This window comes from Varroa jacobsoni, unplaced genomic scaffold (assembly GCF_002532875.2).
Source record: "Varroa jacobsoni isolate VJ856 unplaced genomic scaffold, vjacob_1.0 scaffold_863, whole genome shotgun sequence".
Lineage (NCBI taxonomy): Eukaryota > Metazoa > Arthropoda > Arachnida > Mesostigmata > Varroidae > Varroa > Varroa jacobsoni.
The window spans coordinates 67,741-93,159 of NW_019213765.1; the positions used below are offsets into that span (position 1 = coordinate 67,741).

The window sequence follows — 25,419 nt, forward strand, 5'->3', positions numbered from 1 at the left end:
CTTCATAGGTAAGCAATAGCTCAGCCACCCGCCAGCCAGTGAGACAGTCATCTGCCTCACGATGCCCGTCGTTCGAGTCTGCGATGTAACCATGCGAGGCATGCATGCAGGAATCGGGCACGAGGGCGAGGCTCAGGTAGGAATCTCATTGTGAGACCATCAAAAGCACGGTAGAGAACCATACGAAGAATGGGCGATGCAGGAAAAAGCATTCTAAGACCTATCACAGGCCCCCAATGGGGTAAGCACAATGAGTGCACCTGAACCCACAAATGTGTTCCGCCGCCCTCTTGCACCCTCTTAGAAGAACTGGGCAGTTGGTTCATTGTTCCGACTTATAGACTACTTTAAAGCTGTGTTCAACGCAAGTTATGCGCTCCGGACCATTTTGACGAATGTAACGGTAACGTTCAAAGTAACTTCAGTGCTGTCTTGCACGTTAGCTAATTAACTTCGCAATAATATTCAAACATTCCTAGCTCGAATGTCAACTATGTTGACGGCGAGAACCACACTGTCAAAAAGGCTTAAACGGAATTTTTCTCGTTCGGTAGGCTTATGACTCTTCTTCTAATTGGTAGTCCCTGAAGCTTGATAAAAACGTACCGAGAGTATTAGTGGCGCAACGCACGATTGGATACTCAGAACAATTTAAAAGTAACGACCGTATCCTTAACGTGTTGTTCGTTCGGTGCCATCACCGATACGAAAATCGAAAATGGGTTTCATTTCTATTCACTTCTAACAACAGTGACCAAACGTTAGGTGAGCATCCAGCTGGACGGTCTCACCTACTCTAAAAGGGAGCAAAGGTGACTGTATAGAAAAAGTCTGGCTTGACATCTCAGCGCTTTTCTGAAGTCCCATAAATGATACGGTTGCAGGACCTCCCCGGAAGTTTCTTACACTTCCCACCCATACGAACGTGACCGCTTCATTCTCTCGTCTTCATCTTGCGATATACAATGTCCATGATTCTCACGCTGCAACTTCGTGCAGCTAGCTATCGCTGCGTAGTCAAACGGAGAACAGTCACAGGCGAAGCGAGAAACGATTATTCGGCATCCTCGTCCACCATGCCTGTTTCGAAATCTTAGATCTATCTACAGATCTGCGCGACGTATCGAGCGCCGGATCCAGTCTTCCGGCCTTCCTCATAGCCTGTACCTTTGGGCTGTCTCGTATCCTTAGTAGATGGTTGAAAAGACAGACAGATTTTCTTCTTCTGAGCGCTGTTTCGCTGGCAGTCTTAGTTATACTTCGTCCACGGCTCTGTCCCTTTTTTTTCACTCATTCAGTTAGCGCGGGTAAATGGCCTAGTTCAGCAAGGCGAGAACGGACGAGATGAGAGATCTCCTAACGTGTACCTAACCTGTACCAGATGGTACCTCACGATGCAATAGCGATCACGCTTGACGGCTACGCCACCAGCGCGTTCTCTACAGAGGGAGAATGAAAGACATACCTATGAAAACTCCTATTCGATCTCCAGTAAGGGAAGGGGGAGGGGTAGGGGGAATTCATCGCATTACAGCTCCTGAAAACCTCTAGCTGTAGTAGCTCACCAACACCAGACGGTCGTCAGTCACAACTCTCCGTAGGGGGTAGACGTGGCAGGAGCTTCGGTAACAGTCTCGGTAGAGCAACAAGCTTCTGCTAGCCGTTTTCGACCGTAGACATTGGTTTATGCGTCGCTTGAAGCGCGATGCGGGAAGAGAATATGAGTCACAATGACGGTGAGGATGGTTCGGCTGCATGACGCCGCTGTGTTCTGCACATCACAATTCATGACCGCCAACTACTAACTCTAACCTAAGCTCTGTATTAAATCGTTCGAGTGCTGGCGGACACACATTTACGCGCATATAGAGAGAGGTAATGTGGGTAGCGAGTGTAGCGGCCTGCATTCATAAAAAGAAGCAAGCGGAGCGTATTGTCAGAGATTGAACGAAAAGATAGGCAGGAGACAGTAAGAGACAGCTAAGAACAACTAACAATTGATGCTTGACGACAGACAAAAAGCTTCGAATCCGAACGAAGTGACCTCGTAGACAGAGAAGGCAGGTAGCGCTGCGTAGCCACAATATATTCTTTGACCGCCGTTACAATTCAACATTTGGCCGTACGTATTATCCTCAAGACTACCGCTCACCGCACTGCAGTAATGGCCGTCGTAGTAAAAGTAGGAAAAGAACACAGGACAGTAGAACAGAAGCAATAACAACAGTTTTACTCTTTGCCGAAACGATGCAAGCGATCTGTGCATTCAACGCGCTAGAACTGAAACAGTCAAAAGGCCCTTGCAGAAGTGGATGGATGGATGGATGGGTGGGTGTAACAGACCCAGATAGCGCACTGAGGTGAAAGGATGCATGGCGATGTATGCCAGCAACAACGGCAGGACGTTAAAAAAAACACAGTTTCAGGGAGAGGTTCGACGAACTAAAAGGTCTTCACTAGTAGATACCGATTGGTGCTCGTAAGATTTCTAATGCTGTACCATATGTAGCTTGAGATATTTCCGTATAACAGTTCTAGCTGCAGAGATAGTAGAAGAACTAAGCGTGTCCGAGGTTTATCGCTTCCGATCGACCATGTAATTCTACGATGTTTCAGCCTCCTTTCTACAGTCACCACCACAGAACAGTCGGCCTCAACTCAGCCAAGTCGAACATAAAAAACGTCTTCGATTTTAGCGGAATATGTGCACGGAGTGTAGGTGAATAACATAAACGGTCCTCGATAACGCTATTGGTTTCGCGCGTAATCTGTTCAACGCCACTCAGTGGTCTCTATGCGGGTCGAAGTAGACATAACAATCAATAGGAAGCACTAGACTGCCATTAAAGCAGCATTAGGTGGATGAGTCGGTACGAGGATTAGTGACGGCAGCGGCATCTTGAGAAGTCTACTACTTGTAGCTCAGTCGTTATCATACAAGTTGATGGCTAGCTCAGCCTGATCGGATTGGGTGATATCGGCCTCACCATCATCATCATCATCATCATCATCATCATACGTGGCAACAGTCACTTAAGTGGTTACCTACTCCTTGCACTGACGCGTCTGCAGGATGCTGTTTTTCTATTGAATGGATTGAAGCACTATCCATAGCAGCAGCGATAGAATCAACACCTCCACTATCGAGCGGCAGTTCGCTCACTGGCTCTAGAATAGGCCAGTCGCCTCACTTACTGCTCTGCGGTTAAGATACTGCGACACTTGAGTATTTACATGGTGGGTGTAGAAACTCATGTTTAAAGCCATTCTTTTTCTAATATCTCATTTAAGATACGTACACGGGCCAAGAGTTCATACGGCCGCCGGAGAGTGTGGAAAGCAATGCCGTCAACTGAGCTTACCTAGAGCTTGAGCTAGTTTACCAATAAATTCAAGGAACGAGTAAAGTAAAAAAGAAACAGACACGCAAAAAATATGGAGGCACGCACGCGTAGGTGAGGACCATACCCCCTTGCCCATCTTGGATATTATTATAGCTAAGTACAAAAAGAGCGTGTAACGAGAAGATAAATGAGAAAACCTAATAATCATGGGCAGACGGCGCCAGCAAGTCGATTCTACAGGGGATGACTTGACCACGAGAAAGGTTCTGGCTGTAGTTAAACAGTCACAATCGAAATGGATAAGATTCAAAATGTCCCCTAGCCATCAACACCTGAAGTACGGAAATCTGTTTGGCATACGGGCGCAGATGTAATGCAAAGGACTAAAATTGGACGTACAATAAATGATGAAATTTTTTTTATGATCTTTTAATATTGGATCGTCGGAAAGGCTATCCTGTCTGGAACTGTAGTGTAGCAAAGTGAATTGTGCGAAACGCAGGACCATATAAACGTCGAGAACTTTCTATTTTGGAGGTGTGTTTTTCTTCTACAAACTTATTAACTGCTGGGCATCAGGCACCAGAGGTGAATAGACGCTATGAAAATCATTGTAAACACGAATATAATAACTAAGCTCTTTCATATATAATGTGTTTCAGCTACCTGAGAAATTAGGCCTTATAAATTATTATTATATCAAAATCAGCATTATTGACAGGTTTCCTCTTCGCCATTTGAATACTGTGCTAAGACACTTAATATAGGGACCCTGGTTTTTCAAGCACCAGCAGGAACTTCATAGACGGGGTTAAGGCACCCATTCGTCCTGGTTTGTATCATCATCACCATTATTGCCACTTATATACTATCGGTTTTCCTCGTTCATTAACGATTTGCACCAAACACCCGCACGTTTACTTTGCCTATTTTGCTCTCTGTAGATATGTAACTATTGGTCTAATAGAGCTATTTTTTTTCTAAACAAAATGTTATCAAAGTTCAGATTCTACCACTGGCAACAACAATATTAACATAAACTCCATCGGAGTTCAAACCATTAGGAGTTCCCCGGTCCTTAAGGGCCTATTTTACATAGAATGTTTATCACTCAGCGCCGTTAACTTCCATAACATTATTCAACCAACTTCGATGTATAATACTATCCCTAGCAGAAACGCTGGCTTGCGAAAGCGACCACTGCTTAATGAACACGTTATATAGAGGCCATTCATCTATATTTGTCCGAAATAGGTAACTACTGTAGACATTATTACTAGCTAAGACGCCCCAAGCCATTTGCTACTGACAATACACTCGATTTCGAGCGCAGCTTCCCTCTAGGCATCGCTCTTGGGGCCAAGTTAGGTCTGATAGTGGCTAAGAGAATGGCAGCTACATCTCCGCATCGTAAATAAGGCCGATACCTAACAAGCAAGAGACGACCTGCCATATCTTTGCTTACTTATTTGTTTCTCCTTCTAAAAATATGGAGGAGAAGTGGTCGGTAAGTGGTCGAAGAACGATGAGAAACCGCTATAGCGAGGAAGAGGAAAAGTGTTTCCACAGCAGATCGCCGGTAGCCTCCGCTGGCAACTGGGCGGGACCGAAAAAAATCAGTAACCAAGCACGGTATTAGTTGACGAATAATATCACTATGCGCATTGATCATCATGCCGCCCAGATGCATCCAATGCCCAACTCTATATGTTTAGCAAAACTCTATGGCCCTATTTCGTTTATTCACGAACGCCTATACACGTTCAGATCCCACGAAACGAAAACCTCCAACGTATCTTCTTTTACTGGACGACAAGCATGACCGGGGTTGAGTCTTCAGTTGCGCGCGATCTGAAGCTCACTCCGAAGAGGAAACTAAAGATTTCTGCCTAAATTTAGGTGAAATGTGACAGTATTATTACGAGATATTGCAGCCAAGGAGATAAGCTCTACAAGATACCATATAACCTGCGCTAGCCAATTACAAGGATAGGTACGCAGACGTGGCAGATGTTTCTCGGCGTCGTCGTTACCGCCACCGCTGATATGTAATGACGATCGAAATAGATCAAGCGACACGCGGATAGATAAGATATAGACATAAATACGAGCGCATTCACGACGGACGCGAACTGTCCCCTTGGCCAACCGTTTGACAGTGTACCATTAATTGGCTAGTAAGTTTTTCTATTACTAAGTTTTGCAGTTGTGTAGAACAACTGTAAGTCCCTGAATAATAACCTCTATCTAGGTATACGGCTACAAAATAATGCTGTGCACAAGGACAATCTGTACTAGAATAAAATAGCTATCTAAGCAGAACTTTATGTCTGTGTACATATCCAATTTTCACATCGAAGATGATATGAATGTAGCGTATGAAAACCGAAGATATAGGCTAGACGTACAATATATATATATATATGCAGTCTGATTGTACATCTATGTGTAAGCGTCTCTGTCTCGCGTCAACGACGTAAACCTGGCGTAAGACAATTAGCAATATCTCACGGAAGACACACTCGCGGACTGCGTTCTTCTGAACACTGCCACCTGTTAGCAATGACTGAATAAGTGCCATCTCTGTCGAGGACGTTGGCTTCTCACACGCAAGGTCTCGATATATTTACATATATCGTACGCACCGCGTCAACTGGTCGCCAGACAAACGACTGACCAAATAGGTCAGGTCGCTTCGTGACAAAATAATGTTACTTCTTCTTTGTGACGCGCAGTCTATTCTACCGCAGCATCACCAGTGACTATTACGCTCGTCGATGGCGTCGGTGTGCTTTTTGGTCTTCTTTGAACCAGACACAATCAATGGAAACTAGCTAGTTGCAACGTTCAGCTAACGTTATCGCTCTGGGCGAATACACACAACGAAAGACTCCTCAAAAAGATGTGCCTCAGACTCACTAGTCTGTACACCTACAAGGAATAAATAAGGTCGACTAACTGACAGGTAATTATAGCCAGATTAACCTATTTACGACAGTAGAAAGTAGTAAATAGACAGAATTAGAGGCAATGGTGTAGAAAGAGAGAGGAGACAAATGCAGTTTTAAACCGAACAATAGCCAAACAAGTTTTCTCACTCAGGCGCCTGCTCGGGACAAGCGGACGATGCGAGCGACCAGACAAAAACAAATATGAAAGGATGGTTTGACTGTGTCCTAGAAAGGTGACAAGTGTTGGCAATTTCATTAGGGTGGCCAATTTACTCTAAATCTCTCTAATTTTTTGAATGAACAAACATATGCATAGTCGATTGTTCATGTTGAGAAAAGTAACGTATGAACCTGAATATTTTTAATTTAAAAATCAATGTGTTTAGTTGAAAAAAGTTTTACCCTTTGCAGGACGTTCCAACCTGACGTACAGCTCAAGGAGGTACGCCATTTCTGCCGATGACCATAAACAGACGCTTTTTGCTGTGTTCGTGGATTTTAAGCAGGATATGCAACACTCAATCAGGGCGACTTCACAGGAAAACTCTGTGAGCATAGATGACGGAACGATTCAGCCGGAACGGAAAATTAACTGGCGTTGTACAAAGTAATCATTTAGGCCTTCTGCTACGCGAAAGGCCTTCCGCCTACGTTCAAAATCAGGCAGGATAAGCTAAAACGTGACCTTAGGCCGACGAATTTGTCATTTTTGAAGGGACCCGGTTTAACATCCAGCCAGCTCTCGCCAAATTGTCATGATACAAAAATAAGGTGAAGCGGTTAATCAACATGGACGAGACGAGGTCATGAAGTTCAGCTATGAAGACCGCCTTGCTACTTCTAATATGCGTATACGTGAATAGCTTCTAGTACTTAGATACGATCATGGTTTCAAAGGGCTGAGCTTTTGCAAACGACATCTTGAACAAGGTGTGGCGAACAATGTCTGCGCGTGCGGGAATACGTACGCGCTCAAGACTTCCTTTGCGCTCGGCATAGCCTTACTCGAAATAATGCTAGCATCGGGATCTTTCTAGCGAATCACCTCTGAAGGAAGCAGTTTAAGACACTTAAATCACGACTTTATTCCAGGAACATGTCACGGTTCCACACCATTCACCGCGGAACAGATACGTATGCTATCTTGGCGGAAAATCCTCATTTATCGAGGACGAAAGGCAGATTCAATTTTTCCATCAGTTCTGGTTACTTGGCGTGCTGGATCACACGGAAAAGAAAGACGGTAAAGATTGATTTTTGACTTTTATAAATATATATTTTTTGACTTTGAGCTGTGACTAATGAAGCCTGCAAAAGACCAGACAGAAAGAGACGGCATGTAATTCCACGCTTCACGGTATATGGTTTCCATCAGTTCATACGTATGACAATGGATTTGGTTAAGGCTATGGGTACCTGACCAAGATGTGATAGTATATAAGTTACCATGTGACGTTATGCGGTGCTGTACCATTACTGCACATATTTGCAATACAGTTATTTCTTTCTAAACATTGTATATATAGTGCCCCATTGATCCAGAGTATAGTAGAGTCGAACGCCGCTGCTTTATATTTGTCCCTAGTAGGCATATATTAATATTAATGTTCATCGACAGAGTGTCCCTTGGTCCACCGAAGAAGCAACAACCCTAGACCATGTAATGTTCGTGCATACATCTGCCATTTCTTGGCGTTGGAAACGTTGGCCTTTGGAAAACGTAGATGGTCAGTACAACTGAGCCGAGGATTGGCGCAGTGGCCAAGGACTGGCGCAGTGATGGCCATTGTCGACAACGGGTGTACGCGAATCGAACTAGGCCCAATCGAACCAAATTTTCTGTTTACCTTATGGTGGCAAAGGGATACGAATCGACACGGTTCAATACATGCAACTGTAACGACGAAGCGTAAACGTTCGTGGTGGCAATCATTTTTAGAGAAAAAGGCAATTTTCGGTGCTGAAGTTGTCTTTTCACATCGGTTGATAAGGATGGTGTTGTTGTGAGTGCTTTGTGGTGCTGCCCATCGTGTAGGCTGGCATCAACCGGTAGCTGGGCTTCGCGTCGATGCTGGTACTAGACTGGTGCGCCTTGGCCATCCAAGGCGAAAGCCCGAAGTATCTGCACTTGTAAGTTACATTCGTATATGAAAAAATACGACCAAAGGAAACGCATCTGCCTTTGAAGAACATGTCTGTTGTTATCGCTGCTGCTTGATGTCGCTGAGTTGTCAACACGGCTTCAATCGAAGGGAACGAATGCAGGCGTCTGGACGAAAGAAAAGTAGAGAAGATTCGGGCCTCAAAATTCCTCGGGTCTGCCAGCCACAAAATTCGCAGCCCATAACGCTAGAATTCGCTATAAACATGAACAAACCACTTAATAGCTGTCTATAGGATTATTTATAAATGTACATGATAATATATTATCATTTATTTATAGCCATGGAGTACGTGATGTCCATCACTTTATCCGTTTCACTAAAACCATCCACAACTTTATCTTTCGGAAGAAAGTATCAGACAGTAACAGGACAATAGTAGGCTAGAACAAGCAACGCTATTCGGACTTTGAAGATCATCATATCATTAAAAGACGACGTGCTCTTTATTATCGTGTGTTTTTGTTTTTTGCCGCGAACCGACTGACATGTAATCTGTACTTCTAAGCTGAACATACGAAAAGCCTCCCGTCAAAGTTCAAAAACAAACACAAATATAGCGACAATGACACTGGTAATTGCAGGTCGCTTTCATATACTATACATGTATATACTAAAAATGTCTTAAAAAATTAGAGATAACATGTTTTCATAGATTGTTTCTCTCGTTATTCAGACAAAGAGAAGTGCACACATACGACAAACACGTAATCTCGCTCGCAGCAATAAACAATAGTGTTTTAAGTATTCTGAGCCGGAAATAGAAGGCAACTTGATGGGCTTTTTCGTTGGCGCCTCCTTACGTCTCTTATTGGTAGTGTTAACAGTACGACTGGTAGGGTCCCAACTTGCGTGACATAAGTTACTTTCCAGGATATAGAACGCATACGCTTTGAAGGGACCAGTTATGTTGTCTCCCTAGCGAGGTTTTCGGACAATTCTAACTAGTTCATCTGGGCTGGAATCGTCATTCGGGGGCGTAGGCACTCCCAAGTGTCGTCTGGACTTCTCTGCCCAGCCTTTCCGATCATTTCTCGTCCGTGCTCTATCACGCATGCTCTTGTGACCAGTATCTGTTCGTGACGACTGGCTAACTCTGATCTGACCACCGACAGCTTTAGCCAAAAGTCTCGGCATAGATAATCTGCCAGCAAATCTCCTATCATACTCGTCGCACGAGCAATGGAACATTGCGAAGTCATTCTGTTCTAATACATTCTACGCAAATAGATGTCACCACTGCCTGACTAACCTCTAAAGCGTCAAGACGACCCAAGCTATAGATGCATACCATGCGACCGCCATCGGATCCGATGCGTGTGGTTAAGCAGTACGCGACATGGCTTCTTCTTTTATTGCTGATGCCCATACTCTTGCTCTTTCTCTTTTGGCAGGAAAAGCCACCAGACTTCCAGCTGGACGTCATGATAAACATTGGCTGGCGTTACCTGTCCTCTTCGGCCTATTACCCCCGCTTCTGTTTCTATTGGCCTGCCTACAGAGAGTTTGTTACTCACGGGCTCAGTCGCATGCACCTCCTGCTGATTGTCACTGGCTTTTCGCTTACGCGAGTATTCTGCTGGGCGCGGTGAAACCAGGCGGAGTAGTAAGTAGCCAGCGACTGGTGCTGCTAGCTTTGATGTGACCCTGCTCGAAGCGGCAATAGTTCCGCGCGCAGAAGCATGATGTGATGCAGGAGGGAGTGCCGCCGCAGAGCAAATACTTCCGTAGGTGTCCACCGTATGTGCCATGTTTATTTAGGATCAGAAGCAGTAGCAGTAACAGCGGCAACATGAGGACTGGCACAAGCTGCCCCAGAATCCGCCTGCAGCAGCAGCAGCCCCCTATCGAATCAGTTCTGCATCGGTCCGTTCGACCTCTTTGATCCGACGGGCTTTCTACCTTAGGCTACAAGGCTGTGTGCCAATATACGGGTGACAACAGCAGCAGTAGTAGCGGTAGCCGCCACCCCTGATCTTAGCTGCCGGAGCAGCTGCAGCGGGGGTTGCGAAAAGAGCACACATCTAGGTTGAACGGTCATATACATGCACGCGAACATACATCGCAGATCAGCAGATAGACGGATGTCCCGAAAACCTTCTCTTCGTCGCAGTTAATCTTTATTACACGCTACACCCACACACACATACACACACACACACACACACACACACACACACACACATACACACACACACACACACACACACACTCACACACACATACACATATATATATGCATATATTGATACAGACGAATGCACACAAAAATTTACGGAGCCCACATACGGCCATAGGTATTATTTACTCCGTTCGGCCTTCGGCATCTACAGTCATCATCTGCTTTTCTGAATGATCCTCAAGAGACATTGGATCCCGAATCAGCTGGCCTACAGCGAAAACAATGAAGCATTGGCTTTTGTGCTGATACTGTGTCATCGTCGTTGTTTATCGTCGCCTGTAGTTAAAAATTTCCCGCGGCTTCGAAGACTTTATAACAGACAATGCTAATCATAATAAGGAGAAAAAAAAAAATAATAACAATGCACATCTGCGTTCAGTCACCCAAGTGAAAGATACCGAGGCACTAAGAAAGTTCTACCTGTTTACCAAAAATCAACTTTAGGCCTATTCATTCTATTTTGATGAGTAAACAGAGCGACGTAGAGTTCTAGTAACCCTAGATCGGATCTGAGTGTTTCTTTCTGTCGTCATCTGTTTCGTCACTTAAACACGTAGTTACTCTTCTTTTTATTATGATCGTTCCCTTGCCCTAGCGTGCTTTTTCATTGTCAATACATGTTGTTATTCTGGCGTTTATATCGAGCCGCACACGACTGCCAATGAATAAACTCGAATGGCTAGCGGTTGCATCGCTCTATATAATCAGACCGATAATGACAAACAGTCAAATGATGATGCTTTTCATCGTTGAGTGACTCCTGACGGCTTCGACTCAGCGGATATACGTGCATATATGTATGTATGTCTGTTTATACTTGCACGCCGAGTAGCAAACGCCGACAATCGCGTTGGTTATAGCTTATATCGGCGACTCAACGATGACGGTCACTGGATTGGTTTTATCAGGCATTATGTCTCGACTAACAACATCGACACGAAGGAATATCAACACAATCAGCTAGTTACCCATTCACTAGCTAAAGTTTGTCGTCGCAAATAGAACCAAGTTGGCTGATAAACGACGATGACGACCACAACAACAGCAGCAGTAAGTATCGTAACGTCCGCCTTAACAAGAATGAATTGTCGTCTCTTCTTCGTTTTTTTGTTGTTGTTGTTGTTGTTGCTGCTATTATTGTTGTAATCGTTATCACCCTCCGTGGTTGTAATCATAAAGCAGTGCTTCCAGTCGATGCGAACTCTCGATCGAACCCACTAGCCCTTTATCGTCATGTTAGTGCGCGAGTTACAGTACAAAAGAGACCGACTTTAGCTATCACACACACAGACACAAGAACAACAATTGTTAATAATAAGATCATGTAAATGTCTTGTGTGAACTTTTCCATTGAAGCCCGGAGGTTTTTGAACTCTCCAATTATCAAAAAACAACAACAACAACAACGGCTGGTAGTCGACCATGAGAAATCGAGGAGCACCCTGACTAATATTGTATATGAGCTTATATATGCTATTTTAGCCATTACATCCATTTATAGAGAGTGATTAGAAGGGAGCAGTTGGCGGATCTGTTCCATGAAACATTCGACATCAAACAAACAGGACTGAATAAGCGTCCGTTCGCTAATTATGGACGCAATTCGCGACCGTTACAAACTAAAATTCTTAGCATTACAACTGTTTATAACATTCAGCAGATTGACCCATTAATCATCGTCTCCCAATCTGCCGCCAAACGGACTGAGCTTTTCACTGCTACTCTCTTTACAAAACCAAAGCTAAAAATGGAAAAAGGCTGGTAGCCCAAATTGTGGGTCAACTCTTAACCCAAATCGTTGAGCCATGCCTCTACATTTCATCCGTTCGTTCCAATTCAGTCCCTTCTTCGTCGTAATCTCTCATAATGAACACCACTATGGCACCTCTTACGGAGGATGATGGCCAACGAAGTAGGCTCATTTTTATTCACAGCTGCACTCGTTACGCGTTACGCTCGTCCTGTTACCAGTGCCCACTCTCACCTTAACCGCACTGTCATTTTAGGTCGTTCCTTCGTTTACTTACGGTAGAGAGCGAGCGAATAAGGAAGGACTGGATACCCCATTATATCAAAGGAAATCGTCTCTAGCCGGGAAAGTCTTGCAGGCATCAGCAATAACGGTTCCATACAGCTGCTGTAGCACACGTTAACACAGGCTGATCGAATGTGGCAAGTATAGTTTCTTGTCTCGAGCCCCGTATCGTCTCAGCTGGTTGAGTAGCTGGCTTCTTTGTCGTTTGGTCTTGTTTCACTCTTCACTCCTTGTCGCTGTTGTCGCCTTTATAGTCGACGGCGGTCTTCGCAGAAGGAGATAAAGAAATAAGGGTCATTTTAAGGCAGCGCAAGGTGCAGGCACTGAGCAGTTAGTTCCTCCAGCAACCTTCTGCCTTTTGGAGTCGCACCTACGAAGGCCAATTTGCCACGGCTATGTAAGCAGGACAATCTATCTCGTTGGGGCAAGAAAGAGAGAGAGGAAGAGCGAAAGCAAAGACTAGGCCAGCGGCGGGGGCAAAAAGGACTGATTCAGTCTATCCACCTTTCGTTTCGTGATGGTTTCGGCAGAATGTGCGAGTCTGCTAAAATTAGCGCTCATGGCCTCTTCTTTGGAGTAGGTTGGTCCTGCTACGATTACTCCGTGCCCGCCTCTTTCAATTTAATGACCCGTTTAATTTTCCAAGCTGTATTATTGTTACTATTATTATCGTTACTCTAAAGCAGAAAACACAAAGAAAGAGGCCAGCTCTAATGTGGACTTAAATCGAAATCGTTGATTTTCATGGATCGTACGAGGCACTGCAAGACGCATTTAAATAGAACAACTAAGAAAGATGGCACGCAGTATTTTTCATTTCTTTTGTTTGTTCTGGAATGCATAATTATGTACGCTATATCAATTGAGTGAGCGGCGTGGGATGCTATGGCGAGCAAAATACAACCATATGCAAATGTTCATTCACTAACACCCAGTTAAGGACGTACTCGCTTCATATGCCATGATATATGAGGCTATTGCCGGCAAGCTGGACAAAATATCAAACATTTAATCGGTTTTTGTGCCTTAGTCCTTTCGTGATTTAAGGTCGTAGGCTACAAAATTTGCTGGCAGATATATCAGTCGGCAGAACAAAAGTTGTGTCACTTTTCCGCCTTCGGCCCTTTGCGCGAATCAATGGAAAATGCAACCATCGTTTCGATGTCTCATTCTCGTCATAATCGACGATCAGATCGCTCTAGCGAGCAGGGACACTGCGAGCGTCGGCTCTCGCGTCTCGATTAGCGTACGCCTGCTCCATGAACAGCTGTACTTATGGCTTCTCAAAACGACGAAGGCAACATGTCAAGTCAGCTACAGGTTCACGAAACGGACATAAATTATCTATTGGATAATGTCTTGATCGTGCTGACGCCATGGATGCACGACCCTTCATGGCTCGTATCGCATGCACCCAGATATGAGTATATGTGCAAGCACGTATAACGAGTATATCAATGGTAAATTTATAATATAAAAATGATCCCAATAATCTTTACGATATTTGCATATCTATCTGGAAGATATATAGTTTATATATAGCGGCAGAAACGAAAACAGTGATACACCGGAATGCAACAAAGAGCGTTACGGGAAATGGCGTTTATTGAAAGGGGGAAAAGTATACGAACACGTAAGATGCATCGTGTTTTTGTTTCTTACCTCCACAGTCAGTGAAATAGAAAAGAAAAACGATATTTCAGCTCCGTCCACTTAACCCGTCCTTCAATCGCCTATCATCATCTTTTGCGCAAATAATTAAAAACACCGGGTGGACACGTGTGCTTGTTTACGAAATGCGATAACGATGCGTCAGATTGTTATATTTTCGGCACCTTCTTCGAAACGTATTCTTTTTTAAAGGTTTGTCTTATTTTTTTAAATTTATGTAAGTTAAAGATCAAACGATTCCGCTAGTGCTCATTCTTCAGTGGTAGCTTTATGGCACGGCCTTATGTTTTGGAACTTACTTAATGCGGGGTTTTTACTAGTCCTTTTGTTTACTATCGCTAGTGAATTGGTGCCTTTTACGCAGGCAGGTGTGTACCTGAAATTTGCTTGCCTACAATGACCATACGTGTCGTATCACCTGACACCTTTATTAATGACTTTATTTCATTGGTTGTGCTGTACAGTTGTATGTAATAAAGAAGCCAGAGCAAGCGTTAGATACACATTCAGACAAAACTGCCGTATTGATAATTAACGGGCAACTGACAATAGAAGATAAGTGAATTTTTTTAAACTTCAAAGGTAAGCTGTTTGCTCAAAGCTCCCTTTCGTTTTTTTAACATTAACGTGATTTTCCTGTATTAATTTTAACACAAATGTGAATAAATAACGTATATAAAGCTCCTTAATGTTGTGGTAAGATTTAAATCAAATTTAGATAATCTTTTTACGGATCAAACCATGGTTATACTTCCGATTCTTTATTGACGCCTAAGTTCCCGTCTAACCGGCTCTTTAAAAAAGGCCTTGTAGCACGCTCGCAGCCTACGAGCAAACTGGACGACGTCAACACGTAATAGTTGTTCTGCGGTGACTAAATTCTATCAGCATTGGCAGCTGATAGCCTACTCTGTTAGCAGTACTTGAAGTTTCAAGGCTCAAGCAGGTTAGTAACAAACTTGGGTGATCATTTTGACCGAGGTGTATGTGTTGATCGATTGGATCAAGAAGCTTACGTGTCTTAGATTGACAAAATTCAATCAGTACATTGTAGGAGATTTTCACAGTTATGTGCGATTAACTAGATTCTTTAGTTTGGTAATCTTCTGAAGAACGCCATGTACCAAGATCTTTGCCGACATATATATTTCATTTTACACCGTCAAGGAAGGACACGAACGTCCGTTGTACACTTCTGTCACAGTGTCAGTTTTAATAGCCTGAAATTCTAACTCATTCCCAAACGCTAGCCATGTTTAACAGATCTTCTCGCTCCCTCTTTCTCTCCTCTGTTTCTCTACTGGGGCCAGTTTTCTAGTGCGAACGGATATCGGCCCGGCCCCGGCAGGTACTAGTAGCAGCACCAAGCACCGAGTAGCGTTGTACATTTGTGATGCTCCATAACGACGCCCTATCCGCTCAGCCCAGTTAGGACCAGTCCGAGATCCCCTCTGTCGCCCCAGGCAAACACAAGCGGCAACGGTCTAGTCAGTCAGCCACGTACGCATTCACCCACGCTAACAGTAACACAATAGTAGAGTCACAAATCGAACAACGGGCAGGCCCGGTCCGGAAGCAACAAACGGCTGCAGAGTAGGCCGTTACCTCAGGAAAGGCATGCCGTTGGTCCAGCTCACTCCTCCTGCAAATTGCCTGTCCGTGCCGCTCCTCTAGGTAGCACCAGTAAACATAGACAACAAGAAAGAAAGGCATCACCGCTAGGGCGCACAGGACGACGGGTACGACCGTTGCGGGTAGGCCTACACGCTAAGCCGCCATAGGATGCTCTAGGGTAAACTTGCTGCTTCTGTTGTTGCGCTTCGGCTCACAGGGGTTGGGCGGTTGTGGGGAATTTAGGAAGAAGCGTATGATTAGGATAGTATGCCCAAAGCAGGGAAACCTAAGCTATTGCGAAGGTAGACCTTGACTAAGTAAGACGTGGCAGAACTATAGAGAAAGCTAGGAACACACACAGATAGGCCTATCTGTCAAAAGCAGCACGAAGGCAAACGAAGAGGATAATTTCATTACAATCAGGAATTGGCCACAGGGAACCCATCCGCTAGGAGAAACAACAAAAACGACAGGGAGATTCTGACATGGTGCTGGCAACGACGCTTCAAAGACGATGCGACAGAGGGCTCGCTAAGATGGACATCTCCTTCCCGGTTCAAGGAGCCTCGTCTGTAATCAGCCAGTTGCCTCTTTTCTAGCATGGCTCGCCATAAATGATAAACATGAAATGCGAGTATTCAAATTACTGGCGGCTATTTTAGCAGAAAATCCACAGGCAAACAAGCCAAAATTTGAACCTAAGTAATGATGTATTGTTTAACGCTTTGAAGAGCGAAACCTTTGTACAATACATATTTCAACTCAGTTGCTTGTTGTAACCTAAGTGTGAGCTAGGAATAAGACTTACCCGACCGAATGTTTAAGTCGTTTTGGTCTTACAGCTAGTGCAGTAACGATGGTAAATAGCAGAAAAAATAGCAATTGAGATACGGGGAGTAGCTAAGATGCGTAAAAACCTGTGTAGTTCCAAGATGACCTTCGTACTTAAGTACCTTCTGAACGAGGTGTATTTGACAACATTGGCCTTCATCTTTCGACTATTGCTATCTGGTCTCTTATAAAGAAAATTTGGCATCTAATGATTTTTTGTGTGTGTGTAATTATTTCCTCTGGCCAACGATTTCAGCCTAGCTGCTCGCCCTTTTAGACCTCAAATGCCCCTTCACGTCTCGTTGGTTTTTCTTTTCCTATGTCTTCGACAATGCGTCTAGTACCATTGTTACATAGCGCATAGGTCGACAGATTCTAACGAACTGATCAGGCTTGATGTAACAGATGCGATAATTGCAACTTTTACGATCTTTTACTGTCTGAACGAACAGCAACGGACCGCCTTTGTTCATCGATACTCATGAGTGTCTTTTGCGTCTTGTCGACTTCGGGTCTGTGTTGTTTCTATAGATCGCTAAGCATCGAGTAACAAAACAAGAAGCTACAACGCCAGCCCCGGCATTATTAAGACGACGGTGGTTCGATAGCATAAAGCCAGTAACGTTATATCCGAGTTGTTCTTCTACTGTTTCAAGCCGTTGTGATGAATTTGATCGAATCACGTGCTGCCTTTATTCCAATACGCATACGAACATCGACAAAAATGGGAAGCGTCTCCAATGGCCAGTGTTCAAAAGTTCCTTCGATTTTCTTCGTTCGTGCATCTGCTTTTTCTAGACCGCCGCACGGCCGCACGGCCGCACGGCCGGCCGTTGCTTCGCTGCTCCAGCCCTGAAGCATCGCCATATCCCGACATAAATGTACGCCGGTGATGGCGGTCGTCACTTTGACAGCAGCAATAAAAGTTCGGCCATCACTTCGTTGTTTTCGCGAGCAGTGCCGCTCGTATTGACTAACTCGCACACACTCATATACCATAAACCAGCGTATGATACAAAGACGCGAGCTGCGTTGAACTGTAAGAGATGAGAGAGATTCCGAACTATCGATCTGCCGATGGGCGATAGGAAGGGCGGAAAAACGCTGCGTCAAGGAGCAACAAGAACCATTTTGTCGCGGAATGGAGAAAAAATAAAGCAAAAAGTACTCGATATATATTAATGTCAATGATACACGTACAGTACGACACTGAAGATCGAATGGCTGATGACAACGATAACGATGACGATGGGCGACAAGTAGAGACCGAGCAAAAATGAGAACGATCACTTCGTCGTCATTTTCGACGTCGGATAATGCAGCCTGCGAAATGATGAAAGGTGCTAGGCCTGCGGCTGGTCCTGTCGTCGTCGATGATGGCGTTGCTAATGCAGCGGTAAACTTTGCAATTTGTGCTATTCACAATACGAAACCGGCAATTAAAGATCGCTATTAGATATGTGTTCTCGCCTAAAGCATTACTCAAAAAGCAGCGAGATGTAGTAAACAAACAGGCAATGTTTACAATGATAACAAGCAAAAGATAGCCGTTATAATTGCTGCTAATAGGCTGAATAGATAACTTTCCTTATTAGACGTCACGTTGATGATGGTCCGGCCAATGTCGAGTTCCCGCTAACTTCAGAAGAATCGAGCAGCTATAATGAAATTGTGCTGTTTTCAAAAATGAGCAAATAGTGCTTGTTGTGGAAAAAAACAAGGTAGATAAGATAGTATACCACTGTAAAGTAGAGGCAGATATTTTTCATGATCTGAGCCGCAGTTAGGCATCGGACTCTCGACCAAAGTGATTCATTGATAGACGAAAATGAGTTATCATCATTCTCATCATATGTTCGTATTATCGCTCCCTGTTTTACGACTGCCATAATAGTGAAACCGATAATGCTGTTAACGCTAGTGGTGACAGATACGTGACCAACGAGTCCAGCTGGATGAGAATAAGGTAGAAAAATAGCGGACGCGCTGTGATTGTCACGCAAATACGGTTTGATTTACTTACCTTTGATACTAGCGGCGTCGACACCATTGGAGTGAAAGAAAGCGCTCGGGGCAATCATGAGAACCGATAGGATACCGACCAACAGCAACGTTGACGCCGTTGTCGTCAGATTGGCAGTGCTTTGACGCAGCATGATCACACACACATGTTAAGCAGGAACTTCTCCTGACGGTAGGCGACTAGCTACTGTCTGTGCTTGCCGCTACAAAACTAACTACTACGACTAGAGTTATCCAATCGGCACAAGCAGTTACACGAAACCGATCTCAAAGTATCCACACCACCGCTTCTTCAATCACCAATCACAATAGAACACGTAAACACGCACACAAAAACAGAAAATAATGACACAAACGATATCGGACTGCTTCTAAATAGGCAATGATCTTAGCAAGCGACGCAGTCCTCCTTTTCCATATAAATACAAACGCACTTAATCCTGTAGCAATAAGCGATTTAGAGTGACGTTTCGACAGTAAGCTTTCGCGGCAAAATATAATTATACAATAAATTTTATTAGCTGACGTCACAGACACACGAGAACGCACGGCCTTTCCCCTTTAATTGTCTCCCAATATGTGTATATATATATGGTAGACGATTTTGTCATCGATCGTCCGAATCAGATCGTGTTGGGCAGTGGAGCATCGAGCACATGCGAGTCAATATTTCACGACAGGCGTAACAGACCCCACACGATCATGGGGTACGGACAAAGCCGGTCTGACCGGAGGAGCTCATCGGCCCAAGCCGCTCGGCCACTAGTAGTTTGCGCGCTGTCGAGTGCCTCTCCGCATCGGAGAGGACGAAACAGGGAGAGGGTCACCGAGCAGCCGTCAAGTTCAGCCTGCTAGCATGTGTGAGCAATGTGGAGAGCCTGCGTTATGGTTGTCACATCGATGTACGGCAACTATTCTAGATATATCGTATATTTAATGTGCAGATAAATGTTGCGAAGCCTACTGCAAAAAAAAGGAGCACCTTTAAAAAGGCAGTTCTCTGGCAAGAGTCAGGCAGAGGAAATATAGGGAAAGCTGTTGCACTGGAGCTGGATAAGGGCCCGCTGACGTTCACCAGTTCCTATTATAGCATGACCATTCGGTTCCACATTTCGGACCACACAGTTCCTTGTGGTCGTATGCTTAGGGCATTATTTCAGCGGCTATTGTACCATGGCCGTATTCGAAAGCCTGCGGGCTCTGTTATGAAAGCGACATAATTTTTAAAAATAACCTGGGTTTTACTGAACGATAACATCGATCCACCCGCATATACGTCAACACTTCGATTCACAACGACATACTTCAATTGGGTAAATTTTTTCGGTAATTAAAATGCAACAGCCTCAAGCGACTAGTACTACTTTATCTCGCAATGAATATACGTATAATACGTTTTGCAATGATTGGCCTATATGTGCCCTAATTTGTCAGCCTAACTGGCGTGACAACAGGAAAACTCAGTGGAAGTTTTGTCATAATTCAATTGGGGGATCACACTTCTGGTCGCTATATTAAACTTTGCTCAAAGGAAGACTTACTCATCCATGAAACGGATAGATTAAATAGCACGCATCGATGTGTCGGTGCGTAGGTATGAAGTAGCCTGCATAACGCACAGTGCTTACTCGTAAAAGGGGGCGTTTCCGTTATACCGTCATACCATTTCGTAGTTAATTCAAATTTAAAAATTCGATGAAGTCGCCGAACGGAACTCTTGTGTGATGCTTTTACTTCGCGGTAATCCGGTTGGGACTCGCTGCGACTGTCGCTATTGGTATCAAAGCAGTGAAGTGCACATAAATCGTAGCACGCCCCTAAGAATGATCAGAAAATTCGCTAGGAAGGAATTGGAACGCTTTTCGGCAGTGCCTGCCGAGCTCGAGACTAGATTTCTTAGAAAATCTATTGAAAATTGACTTAAATTACGACAATTTAGCCTCGTATACATAGATATATATGAACACCTTAATGGGCTAGGAATATCATATACGTATCACTTCGAGGTATAAGTAAGTTCTGTCAACTTCAAAGTGCCCACGGTACGTTTACAGAGATCATTGGACGCGAATATTTCAGTTATACGTTACGAAGCAACGCAGTATCAGTAAAATAGTGATTAAATTTAAAAAAAAAATTTATTTATATATAACTTGATAATAAAACGGCAACAATTGTATCGTTGATGGATAACAAACATCACTTTGCAAAAGTACAAATGAATTAAATCGGGCTTCATATTCCGATTATTATCTAATATCAGTGGATGTCATTCTAATTTTCCTATTTTAATGATGATCGCTTTACCCTCCTAATTTCGATCAAATTTTGATCCGCACTTTACTTTTAGCTCTGGTTAGCGTTTGCTTAAAAGAGAACGAGACCCAGATTGAAAGTGGCCAGTAACAGGAGCTTACCTGAGACCGCAAATTTCGCTTGATCGTCATTGAGGCATCATACATGCGCACGTGCGATTATATACTTAGCCGAATAAACTGCGTAGATACTTCCAGGATATAATATTTATTTTTAGAACTTTCGTTCTCTCTCGGAAGCATGCGTTGTTACATAATCGAAATGTACATCTTCGCACGTCCTCTGATAACGGGATACCTCTCCGATGGCTGCTCAATTAGGTGGATGGCTAAAACGATCGCATCATTAATAAAACGCCATTTTCTGAGCGTATTTCTTATGGAAGATGTCTGTTCTGCGGCGCTAGCGGCAAGATAACGAAAGCCTGGGAGCGTTTCTCCAATACATGTCACCCCTCGACGAGCGATAAGGTATTGCAATGTTATTGATTTTTCAATCAGGCAGCCGGTACTAGTTCGCCAGCCGCCCTACCCTGGAGGGGACCTTCATGCAACCTTGAATGATCAGTGGACGAAACGTATATAATGGTGCATCGAGTCGCTGCTACTCGCCGAAAGGAAACTCATTATGATAATGGCGGGTATTACCAGTCGGCTGAAGGACTACAGCGCCGTACTAAATGCTGCATTAAAAAGGAACCAACGTAGTAGTTACATTGAGATCGCCAATGCTCCGTAGTTCCGAATAAACTGAACTATAGGCTAGGTCGATGAGCTGAAGGTAAACTAGTAAGGAAAAACTAGCAACGCACTTGCTAATCGGATAGGTTTCGTCGCAACGTGGTACCAAAATAAGGTTCTATACAATTTGATACGAATGTACATCTGCTGTTACTTTTCTTACCGTTCGGCTGAATGACTGATAAAACCTCCAATGCCCCATCAGACAAACATATACAAACGGAATTCGATTGTCTCTCCGTTTAGGCAGCTTCTTGCTGTTGATCTCTATCCAATACCTCACCGTATATATTTTACGATTGTATAGAAAAAGCCCTCGAATCTTACACCGCAGCGGCAATGTTCCTTGTCTCAGGGCGGCGAATACTTGCCCTGTGACAATATTGGATGTGGATTTAGGCTAGTGACCTGGAATAATAGAGTATTCTTATATGATACGATAGGTAAGTATGAGTTGTATCGATCGCACGACCTCTGCTTTGAGCTCGAGGAGCTCACCAGTTGCATGTTCTGTTTTCCACTTTTTGCACTTCCTGATCTGATCGGAGTATGAATTGACATGCATATATGTTGGATTATCGGGTTGGGGACTAGAAGGTCAGTCGACTGGATTACATATGGTTTGTAAGTCAGTGATCTATTGAGAGACTATTAAAGATATTTTTGAAAACAACATTCTATCATTCAACTGATTAACACGCGCATTTTGCACATGCGTGTTTTTTTCTGCTCTCAGGGCTGTTAATGCGAATTCAGGCAACGAAAGATTCCTTATCATCTTCGCGTCGCCTTGTGTAGGTTTTCTATTTAGGCATAGTTAGAGTTTGTGGCCGTAGTCTGGGATGCAGCTTTAAGCCCTAGCCCAAGGGGATGCTTCAAATGCCTAAGAAATCTAAGTTTGTTGTTACCATTGCCAGGGTTGGGGTTAATTGCTTGGGGATTTTAACCTCGATGGAAGAACCGCTAGCCGGGCACGTCTGCCTCCTGAGCGATAGCGCAAAAACAGCTTGCTCAGCTTTCTGTGTCGATACTATTAACAACGGGGCCTTGGCGTCTAGCCAAATAAATGTATAGGTTTGACACTTGAAGCTTCAAAAGGGACCCAAATATCGTACAGCGCACCGCCGTAGCGTTTCTGAAAGTGTAAAAAAAAGACTCTTCAGCGTATTCAGGTCAACGATTTCGACCGTAACTTATTGTCGTCTAAGGATTATCTAACGCTTAACAAACTGCAACTATGAGTTCCCTTGAATGAGGAAATCTTAATATAATGCCGCTAAGGATAATGGACGCGCAGAATCTATTTGATAGAATTTCCTATGCTGTTTTCACACCTAGTAACAATTAAATAATCATGTATAGTAGTATAAGGTTATACCTGATTAAACTAACAGTTTAATTCCTTATGTTGAACCTTTCAATAACGACAAGTATATAAAATGATTGCATATCTTTGTAAGCAAGCACGTAAGTCTAAAAATAAACCTCGACTTACGCTATTGAGGGGCTGATTATGCGCCGGATAGTCATCATTTAGTGAGGTAGCAGTTTCAATGATGGCTTCATTGTTGCGCTGTGCCACCGGAAATGGCATGGGTCGCGGTGTTATTTCGGTACGCACAGCTTTTGGGATGATGGTAGGGGACTGGCTGTGAATTCTGGACTTCTTCTATGTGGACCAGTGGCAGGCAAAATGTTGCGAACAATTCAGAGCATGGCCACTAAGTACACGATGAATTGTGAACGTCCTCTCGCTTATTCTGTGAGCGTTCCAGATGAAAGTGGATCAAAGTCCAGATGGAAATAAATCTCATTAGCTACTAGTCGAGCAGATTTAATTTAACTCTAGCGACATTTGCAATATACTTTTCAAAGTTACCAGGTTGCATACTGTGGTCTTCATAGGCTAACCCGTCGGCTTAATTAGTAAACGGCCAGCGGCCCAACGAATAATAACATGGACGTTACGTTGCGTAGAATGTTTTTGCCGATGCTCAAACGGGTTCTTTGGATTGCCAAATTGACTCATATAGTCGCCATATGTTTCATCGATTTCTTGTTACTTAGAGAAAAACGGATACTGCATTTGCATGTAACTATACTTGATTGTGTTTTTGGCGGAAGATGGCAGCGAGAACTGCTTTACTTTCGCTATACACAAATCAGCTGTACTACTTTATCATCTATTTACTCCAGACACCGCCAGCTACTCTGTCTATGTTGTATGTTATACTACATCTATTCTGTTTCTTTCCCAGTGTGACTCTGTGGTCACGCATCAGGAATCCACCGTTGTCAACTTACCACTTCATATCGAATTCGTTCAATTCCCAGGCAATCAGCCGCCATTCTTCTCCACTACGTCAACTCCTGGGCCTGTATAAATCAAAGCCGGTGCAACGAAAAGAAATTCCCTGAGACCGGTCAGGCCAGACCCCAACTTGTATTCTTGGATCTGGCCAATTTAGTTATTTGTATATGGCGAAACTGGACCACAGTGCACTCCTATTTAGTCATACAAACTACAACATCAATCCAATTGAACATCATGTTGGCGCTCTCTAATGACGAGATTTCCCGGGGATATTTTCATCGAGAGGAACGCGCCACAGATAGACGAAACGAGCGGCAGTTCCGTGTAACGGTGACTCCTCAACTTATCATGAAGCATTGTACCGGTAGAAGCTGGAAAGACGATTGAACGATGTGAGAAGGGTGGTTTCATGGGTGATAAATGGAAGGGTCTACCTTCTCCTATAGAGTAGGCAGTACGAGAGATCGCGGCTCGTGTCGACAGCGGCACAACGAATACGAAATGACTTTATACGATCTGACTAAGTGGACAGTCTTTAAGATGTAGAGGTCCTTCAGAGTTACAAGACACCCGCTGTGAAGTATTTGGGGTAGGAGCAAGCAAATTGCCTTGGTCAAACGATCATGGTGAGTCTGAAGGTGAACAAGGGGCCTTGACCATGATGACTGGTGTCGCGGGCAAAGACAGCAGCATTGCTGCTGTTACAGAATGCTCGAAAGCTAGGGAGGTTCTTTGTCCACATTAGTCCTCTTTGTGTCTTTGCCATGGTACGGCTATAACACCCGTCACAGTACTGATTGGAAAGGCGCAAGGAGAATTCGATGACCTGTTTTTCCTAACTCATTGTCACAGCAGGGCTTGTATGCGCGTGCGGATGCTTATGAATCATCGTTGTGCGGCAACTTGGGTTTAGATCAACGTTGCGAAATAAATGCTTTTAGAAGAAAAAAAATTGGAATAGGGACGTGAATAATCCCGCTCATTGTGGGAAGTCTCACTAGCGAATATTCGGTCAGTCGACATTGTTATTACGACGTTGTTAGGGAAGTATATTATATATGCATACCCTTGACGTGGGTGATAACTGGTCCCTAGAGTGAAACGTATGAGGAAGGTTTTATTGCAAAAAACGAAAAGGCAGAAACCTATTTAGTACATCGCCGCTAAGAACTATTCTGACATGTCGCATCCGTAATTTAGTGCGTTATTCTATAAACAGAGTACTCAGTTGAAGCGT

At 43.9% G+C, this 25,419-nt stretch overlaps 1 protein-coding gene and 1 long non-coding RNA gene across 2 annotated transcripts in view; one reads left to right on the top strand and one right to left on the bottom strand.

The window, feature by feature from the left end:
* The window catches only part of LOC111264479 (protein sax-3), an 80,989-nt gene extending 61,482 nt beyond the window's left edge, over nt 1-19,507 (bottom strand). The window contains exon 1 of the mRNA XM_022840423.2: nt 18,814-19,507. Within this exon, the coding sequence (XP_022696158.1) occupies nt 18,814-18,946 (133 nt within the window). The 5' untranslated portion in view covers nt 18,947-19,507. The remainder of the gene's footprint in view (nt 1-18,813) is intronic.
* On the top strand, nt 1,999-8,909 carry LOC111264480 (uncharacterized). Its single transcript, XR_015312706.1, has 3 exons — nt 1,999-3,932; nt 7,388-7,538; nt 7,914-8,909. It is a non-coding gene; the product is annotated as an uncharacterized LOC111264480 (long non-coding RNA).
* Nucleotides 19,508-25,419: the final 5,912 nt, after the last annotated feature.